The sequence below is a fragment of the Schistocerca nitens genome, chromosome 2 (assembly GCF_023898315.1).
Source record: "Schistocerca nitens isolate TAMUIC-IGC-003100 chromosome 2, iqSchNite1.1, whole genome shotgun sequence".
NCBI lineage: Eukaryota > Metazoa > Arthropoda > Insecta > Orthoptera > Acrididae > Schistocerca > Schistocerca nitens.
Genome location: NC_064615.1, coordinates 497,643,105 through 497,655,111, shown reverse-complemented (window position 1 = coordinate 497,655,111; position 12,007 = coordinate 497,643,105). Strand labels below are relative to the sequence as shown.

At 37.5% G+C, this 12,007-nt stretch overlaps 1 protein-coding gene across 1 annotated transcript in view; it reads left to right on the top strand.

Annotated features, from left to right (window-relative positions):
- The window catches only part of LOC126236463 (PAT complex subunit CCDC47), a 73,737-nt gene that overhangs the window by 20,013 nt on the left and 41,717 nt on the right, over window positions 1-12,007 (top strand). The window contains 2 exon segments of the mRNA XM_049945782.1: window positions 2,632-2,748; window positions 4,439-4,613. Coding sequence (XP_049801739.1) covers window positions 2,632-2,748; window positions 4,439-4,613 — 292 coding nt within the window.

The following is a 12,007-nucleotide window of genomic DNA, read 5'->3' as shown; positions in this document are numbered from 1 at the left end:
GAAATACCAGTTTTGCATGATATTTACTTAAAATCAGCAAGGAATTTAAATATTTAAATGTCCATGATTCCCCCCCCCCCCCCCCCCCCCCTTGAGAGTAGAGCTAGGTCTACGTAATAAAATTCTCACATTTTGTTCAGACAAGTATTGCCCACTCTGATTGTACATTTCCTAAGTAAAACAACCAACTAAAGTACCATGAAATTTTTATAACATTTAGGATGGGGGTTTTGGAGAAAATAATTTCTAAATAACCAAAAAATGTCAGATTCTTTCATCTTTATGTACAAATATTTTGACAGTTTAAGAATTTCATACATTAATGCCATAGCCGACAGTTAGCAGTCTTCCACTTTATCATTTCTCAAGACAGTTGACATCCTGTGACTATTTGTATTTTCAAAACAAAGTATTTATTGAAAGTATTCAGATCTCTATCACTTTTGGTTTCTTTATTACAATTTTCCCTTTCATTACAACATTTTCACAAATACTCTCATTTTGAGAAGTCTGTAGCATTTTAACAAATCATCAGAAAATCAAAATATTATAGTTTTGGAGAGGTACTGGGTGGAACTTAAGATGGTGATCAAAAAGTCAGTATAAATTTGAAAACTGAATAAGTCATGGAATAATGTATATAGAGAGGTACAAATCGACACACATGCCTGGAATGACATGGGGTTTTATTAGAACCAAAAAATACGAAAGTTCAAAAAATGTCCGACAGATGGTGCTTCATCTGACCAGAATAGCAATAATTAGCATAACAAAGTAAGACAAAGCAAAGATGATGTTCTTTACTGGAAATGCTCAATATGTCCACCATCATTCCTCAACAAAAGCTGTATTCGAGGAATAATGTTGTGAACAGCACTGTAAAGCATGTCTGGAGTTATGGTGAGGCACTGGTGTCAGATGTTGTCTTTCAACATACCTAGAGATGTCGGTCAATCACAATACACATGCGACTTCAGGTAATCCCAAAGCCAATAATCGCACGGACTGAAGTTTCCTTGTACTCCCACAGATTTTTTAAGTGCTATTGGTTGTTTCTTGGAGATGTTGGATCTAAGCTGGTGGCACCTTGGTAAGTTTTTCTACAGATTTTGCAGTGAATCGCTACTGCTATTTCTAGTGGGAGCAAAGCTTCAACATGCTCCATGGAATTGATATAACATGCTGTTGGTGGCAGGTTTTGAGTGAGCACAAAATTTAATTCTGTAGCAAGGATTTTCAGTGTAACCTCATAACACTTATTTCAGTGAGGTTAACTACAGTATGGGTCCCTGTTCCTTGTCATGGCTTTTTGGACAAGAGATCGTATTCTGCTGTCTGGCACGCAGTTGTTTTTAGCAACGTGAATTCTGCTTGTGACTGTGTCATATTTTCAACCCATTCCCAAGAAACTGTAGAGTGTGTAGATGGCACGTAAAGCTGGAGCTGAAGAGAGTTTTAGAGTGATCTCTAGCGTTCATCGTGTGTCACAAATTCTGTCTTGTACTAGTACTGGATGTACAAGACACATAATTTTGTTTGCTACTCATGTGTTAATAGGATGATAGATTTTGGCAAACATATGTACAACTTGCTTATCTTGACAGGTTGTTAGGAACATCAGCATACTCATCTTAGTCTTCCTGCAGACCTTGTGAATGCAGTAGATCTTATATGTGGCAGACAATTAGATCAGTCAAAGAGAGGTTCAAGAAACAAAAGTAACACACCTGACTGAAACAACCAAGCAAATAAGCTGCTGCAGATGGAATCAAGAAAGGAATTATGATGAGATCAGTATCACTGTGTGAACGCTAAGTTTTTGGAACAGCATATTTAAGAAGCCTGCCAAAGTAAGAGATACTGGAACACCCCCCACAAAAGAAAGAAAAGAAAAAGTACGTGATGGAGGTTTCACTTTAAACAAAGCTTGGAGTTTTTCACTCACTTTCTTAAGATCCAACTGGCTACCCCATCCACCAGAGTGGGAAAATGCTGACTTTTTCAGAGTATCAGTGTAGGCTCTGAAAGATAAATGAGTATTGGGAGTCAAACTCTTTTATAAATAGCTCTGCAACATCAACAACAGTGAAGATGATGACTAGGTTGGTCATTGAAATATTGTACATAAAACAGAATCCACAACTTTGCTGAATAAGCAAAAGCACACTGTTAGTCACACCAAGAAAACACTAGAGACCATAATGTTTTATGTATAAGTAAAATTTTGTGAATGGAGAAGAATGTAGAACTTGTATTTTTTAAATGGTTTGTCTTGTTTCTTGAAAACTACTACTTTCCAGATTCAGTACTTTTGTTTTGCTGAATATTCTAAAAATATTTTCCATGAAGAATGAAAATCAATTTCTCGGTGATGTACTGAGGTTGTGGGTCTTTCATCTTTGAAGCACCATGGGGGAAGGGGGGAGGGGGGGGGGAGAGAGAGAGAGAGAGAGAGAGTTTTGTGTGTGTGTGTGTGTGTGTGTGCGTGTGTGCGTGCGCGCGCATGCTGGTATATTAAAGCAGTAATAGTATTAATTTGTTTTTAAGCTTTGAATGAAATTGTACTTATTTGTTTGATTTTAAGCAAATATCTTTGATGTCTCATTGCAGATTGCCTGTTTCTTGTTTCAGGATGATGATGGTGAATTTGATCATTTCCAAGATGAAGAAGAGTTTGAAGGTTTTGATACTGTTGGCCAGGGAGGCAAGCCAGATGACAAAGAAGCACCAAAAATTACAATAACAAAGGTAAAGATAGCGAAATTCAGGAGGTACTTCTTTTCATTCTGTCAACATTCAACTCATTTCTACACACAATTGCACCACAAACAAATTGCCACTAATGAATATTCATTTCCAGTAAATTTGTAGTGAATGCCATTCTGGCCTGTCCAGTAGATGATTTGCTGTGTAATGTATTGGTATCATCTGATGATGACTTGCTCAGAATTTGAGACTGACCTGACACTGAAAAATACCGTAATTACAAGATGGTTATTGTATTCCCCATAGGTATCATACCTAGTGTGCTAGTCACCTTTCTGTTTATTCCTTCTGTGTGCCGCCCAGGGTAGCTGTGCGGTCTAAGGAACCTTGTCATGGTTCGCAAGGCTCCCCTCTGTCGGAGGTTCGAGTCCTGTGTGTGTGTGTGTGTGTGTGTGTGTGTGTGTGTGTGTGTGTGTGTGTGTTGTCCTTAGCGTAAATTAGATTAAGTACTGTGTAAGCCTAAGGACCGATGACCTCAGCAGTTTGGTCCTGTAGAAACTTACAAATTTCCGAAATTTCCTTCTTCTGTGTGGCTGCAATCCCCTATTTGAGGGACTGGAACAATTTCTATGTGCTACACACAGTGTGCGATCAAAAATTTTCTGCAGCAACATTTGTTCTGAGTAATCTGACACTGTTTATAGGTGGTATGCCTCAAGGCAAAACTAATGAAGTGGTTCTTCCGTCTGCCAAAAGAAGGTTGCAGTTACTCGTCAATTTAAAGCTTTAGTGTTTAACTGTTTATTTGACATTGCGTATAGGGGAAGGGAGCAGAGAATTATGTGACTTGCATTGTAATGTGATTGATAATGTGCTTGTTAAGTACGGTTTGCAACTGGTAAAAATGCTTCAGCAATCAGACGCAATTTTGTGTAGGGGAAGGGAGCAGGGAATTGTATTGTCATATGTCTTGCTGTGTAGTATGACTGGAGAGGTGGCTTGTGAAGTACTTTTGCAAGTAGCACATATGCTCCAGAAATCCAACTCAAATTTGTGTAGTGGGAGTCACTCATATTGGTCTGATGTCAGCCAGTTAAATCATATGGTTATCATGTTGATCTTAAGATATATGCTAGGAACTGAAAGCCATGGATGTGCTTGCTGAGAATGCTTTATATTCACAGTAAATGCTGAAAGTGTTATATTTAGGTTGTTTTTCTGTGGAAGGTACATCTTCATGACTTACTGCAGCTGATGTATATAGTTACCTTTACAATCAAAGTTGTATACGTCGTGTTACTTTTAGTTCTTCATTTTGTGTAGGGGGATGTGGGGCAACTAAACATAGAGATTTGTAAAATGAAGTACATTTGTATATGAAATGTTTACTATTGATTTAGTCCTCTAGTCTGACTCTGATCGTATGATTGTATTTCGCAGTGAACTTTGCTTTCTTATAATACCAAAATTCCTTTATTCTTTGTGAATAGATTTGTGTGCTCACTCTGTCCACGAGGCATAGTGTCTTGTGTTAGTTCTTTGTATCATTTCATACTGTTTCATTACTATTATGAATTAATATTTTCATTTTGGCTTATTATGCTATCTTTTCTTTTAATAAGTATATGGTCTGGGAGTGTGTTTCTTTTATGAATGTCCAATTGAATGAAGGTTAAATTAACGTATAAACTAGTAGTTATTGGACTTACAGGAATTGCATCATCTGTTGTAGGTTCCACTGCACTTCAGAACTAACTGGGACAGTTTCTACCTGGAAATGCTGATGATTGCTGGTTTAGTAGTTTATGCCATAAATTTTTTCAGTGGAAAAAGCAAGAATAGCAAACTAGCAAATGCATGGTTTAATGCACACCGTGGCATTCTAGAAGAGAATTTCAGTCTTGTTGGTTAGTATCAGAGTGTCCCATAATTTAGACTCTAAAAATTAATTATCCTTATGCTAGTCTAGTCTATGTTTATTATGAAGTAAATTGTGTTTATAATTTTGCTTGATCAGTATATTTTTGAAGCTCAACAGGAACTGAAGTATAAGTACAGTATCCTCCTGATTATTCAGAGTAATTGGAAAATAATTTTCAAATATATATTCTTTGTTTGAAAGTTGTGTGCACTGTAGGTCTGTTATTTCTTAGAATTATCTGTGATGTTAGTCTGCTTCTGAGAAGAGATGACATTTTTTCACACAACATTTTGAATTTTTCTCGCAATAGTGATGTCATTGTACTAAAACCTGCAGTGACCCATATAATCTCGGAGAGTACAGACACATTGCAATGCAGTACTATGACCGATAGGGCTACTGTCTTCATCCCCAATTTCACATTCAATGTCCTCTTCTTTGTTTTTTGTGAAGCAGCGGTCACAATTCCGGCATCACTCACTGACTGGAAGCAGGGTTATAGGCATCAGGCTTCAGCCACTCAGTCAAGTTTTCTTCATTGACATCTTCAGAACCATTTTAAACCCATTGTCAGATTCATTATTTGTGTAGTTATTTTTTCATCACTGAAATCTTGAAAATCAGTTTCTTTTGTATATGGAAAAATTTCCCTCCATCATCGAACTAGTGTGTGTGGCTTGACTTCCTGTCAGGCATGAGGAATTCCATGTATAGCATCTAGATCTGTCAATCTGTTCCAGAATGCCACCAAATCACCCTCATCAACTAGCATTCTCAGTAGACAAGGCTGGTAGTGTTGTTTCACTGGTGCAGTTACGCCTATTCCATTGACTGTATAATGGCAGTCATGTTAGGAGGTAAAAGCTTAGTTTCAATGAGACCATCATCAGATATGAGAATCCTCTCATCGGGAACTAAAAGGGGAGTTATCAAGCAATAGAACAGCCTTCTGTGGCAATCCTTTCTCTTCTAGAAATTGCCGAACTTGTGGTACAAATTTTTACTATCAATTCCTGCTCGTTTCTGGTTGTAATAATGCACAGGGAAACCATTAGCTCTAGTAGTTTCATTTTGTGGTTCCCAGAAGCATTAGGGCTGCACAAAATTGTAATGGTTTCTTTAAATGACTTTTATCCAAGACCACGAATTTTGCTCCTAAAAGTTAGGGTACTAGTTGGCCGACATTTCCAGTGCAGACCACTTTTATCTGCATTATAAATTTGGTTGGGTGTGAAATACTCTTCTTGCATAAATTTCTGGAACTCATCCTGGAAAGAATCAGCTGCTGTAAAATTTGAATTAAGCCTGTCCTCTTGCACGGTAAGCCTGCAAATCCCCTAACATTATTTGAATATGGTTAGACATCTGGATGAGGTTTTAAATAGAGCTTCATGAAAAAAATTTAACTTTTTTGGCACACACTGTGCCTGAAACAATGACACCTTCTGTTCATTTTTGGTTAAACCATAGCCAAAGAGCAGCATCTAATTCATCAGATATAGATCTCTTAATGCATTTTTGTGCAGATAATCCAGAATTAGAATTGCATTTTGGGACAAAACCTTGTATTTTCTGCTTATCCTTTTTAATGTCCTGTACAGTCTGCATTCCAGTACCATAATCAGCACTTATTTTTGCAGCAGTTTCCCCCATCTCAAATCTTTCAGTTAATTCTAATTTTTGTTTTAACGTCAAACATGTTTCATCTATTTCTCCCTCATCACTTTTCTTTCAAGTTGCTTCCTTGTCACTTATGCACTGACTAATATCAGAAAACAAGAGTTTGTTTTCTATTTACATGGAACAAGCAGGCTGATAACAGTGGAAATGTTACTCTGTTGCCACACGGCAGTTGTTTAAACAATGGAAATGGCACTTATTGTCATGCTGTGGGTTGTTCTTTGCTATTTAATAGAGAAAAAGGTGCAGATGTTTTTTAAGCACGAATAATCAACAAAGCAGATAATCTGCACACACGTAATCAGGAGTGTACTGCTGGGTGTGGTGGTTGTTTGGGCAGACTGTGGTTCTTTTGAGCTGTAACAAGTGCAATTAAGATTCTGTTAGCATTGGTTACTTTCCAAGTACTTTTGAATAAATGTCATTCACATAACAGAAAGAATGTATACATAAATAATGTGCCCTTGTTGTGTCTTGTGATGTACATAGTAGACATCTCTGTACATTTCCAGTGTACGAAAAATCTTGTTTGTGCACATGATATATTTTTTCGATGTTAGTACACACAGCTGCCCGTTCAGTTCAAATGGCTGCTGTGTGACGAGCAGTTATTGGTAATAATCAAGTTGTGATGATAAAATCAGATTCCTGTGTACAGCTAGTATTTGTATCATTAAGCATGATACTATAGCTGCCACTCTTTGTGTAAGAGCTACCTTAGCCTCCTTAACAGTACAGGTGACATTTGTTTAAATTTAATTAGCAAATTAATATGTGAAGTTAAATGAAGGCACATGCCCCCCCCCCCCCACACACACACACACACACAGACAGAGAGAGAGAGAGAGAGAGAGAGAGAGAGAGAGAGAGAGAGAGAGAGAGAGAGAGAATTATCACACTAGTTTCTATCCATAGTTTCCATATTGTATGCAGGTTTATAGGAAAGTTACATTTACATAATCAAGGTTTTATGTATGTGAAATTAAACTAGAGTGATGTAGCAGATTTGGAGGCGCAACCGAAACAGAGGAATGTCTGAGGAGAGACCTGACCAACCTGTGGTTCCTAGAGATGGTCATCAGCCTTCTCAGTACTTGTAAGGGCAACAGTCTGGACAATTGATTGATCTGCCATTGTAACATTAACCAACATAGCTTTATGTTGGTATTGCTGGAGACCAAGAGAAAGGAGAAACTATAGCTGTTAGTTTTCCTGAGGCCATGCAGCTAGCTCTCCAGTATGGCTTAATGATGGCATCCTCAAGGGTAAAATATTCCAGGGTTAACATTGTCCCCATTTAGATCTCCAGGTGGAGAACAGTGAGGAGGATGATGTCATCATGAAAAACAAAACTGGCATTTTACAGCTTGGAGTGGGAAATGTTTGATACCTTAAATGGACTGGTAGGTTAGAGAATTAAAAAAGGGAAATGGATAGGTTGAAGTTAGGTATAGTGGGAATTAATGAAGCGTGTTGGAACAAGTTAATGTGTCCGCTTGATCTGTAAATGGTGAGTAAATTGAAGGAATATATGAGGAGATGAAAGAAGTGATCCAGGTAGTAAGAAGCATGAAAATTTAAATAGTAGTACATGGAGTGGGGGAAATGGAATGGAAAGTGAAGCCATCTTGTATAATTTTGCACTGAACACATTTTAATCTTTCATAACACTTAATTTAAGAGTCATGACAGAAGACTGTATAAATGGAAGAGACTTGGAGACATCTCAAGGTTTCAGATAGATTACATAATGGTAATACAGAGATTTTGAATCAAGATTTGAAGTTGCAAAACATTTCCAATGGAATATGTGGACTTTGCCCATAATTTATTAGCTATGATTTGTGGATTGAAACTGAGGAAATTGCAGAGTGGCGGGGGATTAAGGAGATGGAACCTGGATAAATTGCGATATTCAAAAGTTGCTGACACTTTGAAAGGGAGGTTAGGCAACTGAATTGGGGGAAATGAATACAGCAGAAGGTGAATAAAATAGTGGAGGCAGCAGATGATCAAATAGGCTAAAAGACAATGCCCAAGATAAATCTGTGGCTAACACCTGATATATTAAATTTGACAAAAGGAGAAAATATAAAAATGCAGAAAGTGAAGCTGCCATAAGGGAAGACAGATGTCAAAAATTGAGATTGACAAAGTTCAAAATGGCTAAGCAGGAATGGCCAAAGGACAAAAGTAAGGCTGTAGAATTGAAGCATCAGTCTTCTTACTGATTTGATGTGGTTCACCATGTATTCCTCTCATGTGCCATCCTCATAATCTCAGAGTAACAGTTGCAACCTATGTCCTCAGTTATTTGCTAAATGTGTTCGAACCTCTGTCTTGCTCTACATTTTTGACCTCTACAGCTCCCTCTAGTACAATGGAAGTTGTTATGTGATGTCTTAACATACTTCCTACCATCCTGTCCCTTCTTGTCAGTGTTTTCCATATACAGTATTCCTTTCCTCGCTGATTTTACAGAGAACCTCTTTGTTCCTTACCTTATCAGTCCTTCTAATTTTCAACATTCTTCTGTAGCACCGCACCTCAGGTGATTTGATTCTCTCCTGTTCTGGTTTTTCTGCAGTCCACATTGCACCACCATACAGAGCTGTACTCTAAACATAGGGGGGGGAGATAAATGCCACCTATGGAAAAATGAAAGAACTTTGGAGGAAAGGGAAGCAGCTGTACAAATATCAAGAGCTCAGAATGAAAACCAGTACTAACCAAAGAACAGAAAGCTGAAAAGGGGAAGGGATACATACAGTGGCTATACAAGGGAAATGAACTTGAAGACAGTATTATAGAAAGGGAAAAGGAAGTAAAGAAGACAAGATGAGAGATATGATAATGTGAGAATAATTTGACAGAGCAGTGGAAGGCCCAAGCTGAAACAAGGCCCCTGGTGTAGACAACATTCTGTCAATTAATGCACTATTGGAAGGACCAGCCAAGGCAAAACTATTCTACCTTGTGTACAAGACATATGAGATAGGTGAAATACCCTCAGACTTCAAAAATAATTAAATAATTCCTATTGCAAACAAGACAGGTGAGAACTGGTGGAAATATTTCCAAAGTATCAGTTTAATAAATCATCATCGCAAAATACTGACATGAATTATTTACAGAACATTGGCGAAAACTAGTACAGGGTGAGTCAGCATTGTCTGATGGTTTTTGAATTTATAGCACCCAGTGACATTTTAAAATATAGTAACTTATTTTATTTCAAAAGATACACAGTGAATAAATGTTTACATCTTATGTGTTCATTTTGAGAGAAATTAATTGTTTGTGAAAGATATTGTCCTTCAAGTACTGGCCCTGTTTTTTGGTGTTCGCATTGACCCTCTGCATAAATTTTGTCATCACTCTCTCCTGTAATTGAAGCACAGTATGTGACTTACTGATGTACACTTTGCTCTTGAGGAAGCCCCACAAGAAAAAGTCACACGGAATAAGGACAGGAGAGCAGGGCAGCCACTCAACATCTCCTCAGTCGGATATCACTTTCCATGGAAACGACTTCCCTACTTCAGACATAAATACATTGGAAGTGTGAGCTGTTGCACAATCTTGCTGAAACCAAACATTTCAATAATTTATCCCATGACGACGAAGTTCCAGGGTGAGAAATTCACACAACATGGTCAAATAATGTTCTGAGTTCACAGCAGTGGCTTTCCCATTTTCTTCAAAGAAATAAGGCCCCATGACACAAAATTTCCCTAATCCAACCCACACTGTGACACAGCCAAAGAGCACCGATACTGTGACACAGCCAAAGTGCAGTGGGCACTGGTGCAGTCATTGAGCATTGTTTGGATACCAGGTACTTTTTTTTTCTTAAACACTGCCGTTTAGGTAAAAGTGAGCCCCATCTGACATTAAAATCGCAATTCCAGGTTCTTGCACCAACACATCTGTCGTTGCTCTAGCGAAACATCTTCTCACAAAATGTTGAGACTTAAACACCTGAACAATTGCAGTTTTGTGGAAATGAAAATTTAGACAGTGTAAAGTGCATTGAATGGACGAATTTGATAACCCAAGAGAATGGTGTGTCATCTAGCAGATTGGTTGGGTCTCTGTTGAATTGCATGTTGCACAACTTCAATGTTTTCAGGTGACGTGGCCGTCTTTGCACTGCATCCTGGTTTTTCCTTCAGTGCAGAACCTGTTTCAAGGAAGTTATTAACTTGTAGCAGAATTTTATTGTGGGTTGAAATTGCACCATTATGTGGAATGTTGAATTGGGGATAGAACTTCCTCTGAGTGGTGGCCACAAGTACTGCAACTTTAAAGAACATCTCTACGATGAATGCACGGTGTTGCGCAAGCCAATTCTCCATTGTAACTAAACTGTTGTTGTTATGGAAAACAAGTTTCAGATAGTGTTGGCTGGAATATATTCTTTGAAATATTGAAGGTAACAGGGAGCAAAATGTTATCTACAACTTGTACAGAAAGCAGATTACAGGAGGACATGAAAGGGAAACAATAAGAAGGGAGTTATTCAATCTAAACGTTGAACAAGCAAAGAAAATCAAGTAAAAATTTTGAAAATGGAATTAAAGTTCAGGGAGAAGAAATAAAATCTTTGAGGTTTGCTGACAACTTTGTAGTTCAGTCACAGTTGGAAGAACACTTGGAAGATCAATGGAATAGAAGGGAAAAAAGATTAAAAGATGAAGACCAACAAAAATAAAACAAGGCAAATTGAATGTAATCAAATTACATCAGGTACGAACAAAGGGGAAAAAAGCCTTTCTGAAAATGATAAATTCCTTAGTACTGAATATAAATTTGTTAGTAACTCTTTTCTGAAGGTATTTGTCAGCAACGTAGTTTGGTACAGAAGAGAAAAATGGATGATAAACAGCACAGAGAATAATGAAACAGAAGAATTTGAAATATGACACGACAGAAGAATGCTGAAGCTTAGATGGGTAGATTGAAACCAATATTCAGTCTGAAGACTACAACAATAACAACAGTAAGGTGGCAGTAGTGAGCATAAAAGTGGTTTGTGGTAGATAGACATGGCAATAGAAGCTAAAAAAAATTGTTTTATTTGATTTCAAAATAAGAGTAATAAGAAAGGAAGAGTGATAAGGAACACTGATACTGATTCACCCGAAAAGACAGGGATCAGAATTTGGTGTTCTTAAAGACAGACAGAAACCTGACAGTATATGTTGGTCCTGAATAATGGTTTACAGTAATCAGTTACTACTTAATAACCTCTGGAGGTTTTATGGAATGTTCAGCATAGATTGGGTAACAAACCAATGACTGAGATTTGACGTGCCATGAGCTGAATTTTTCATTGCACTGAAGTTCTGTTTTTGTTCAGAAACTACCACAAGCTGTTCTGCTGTTGATGCATGGGAAATGTTTCACAATTATGTTAGCCACGCAAGTAGAGAGCACTGGATAGCTCTGTTCACTGTATTTGTCTGGAATAATACACAGGTTTAGTAAATGTAAAATTAATCATTAGATGTAATTCGACCATTGTAATGGAACTTCACATCTAGGCACAATGGGAATTTCAAAACTCTAATATACATTGTTAATCAGTTCAGATATAAGTGTCAAATTGAAGTGAGAAGTATTTCTAAGAGGGTAGTGAGCAGTAATAATGGACAATTTAAGTTTTCTGAAGCAGGTCAAAATGATATTTCTGTAAAA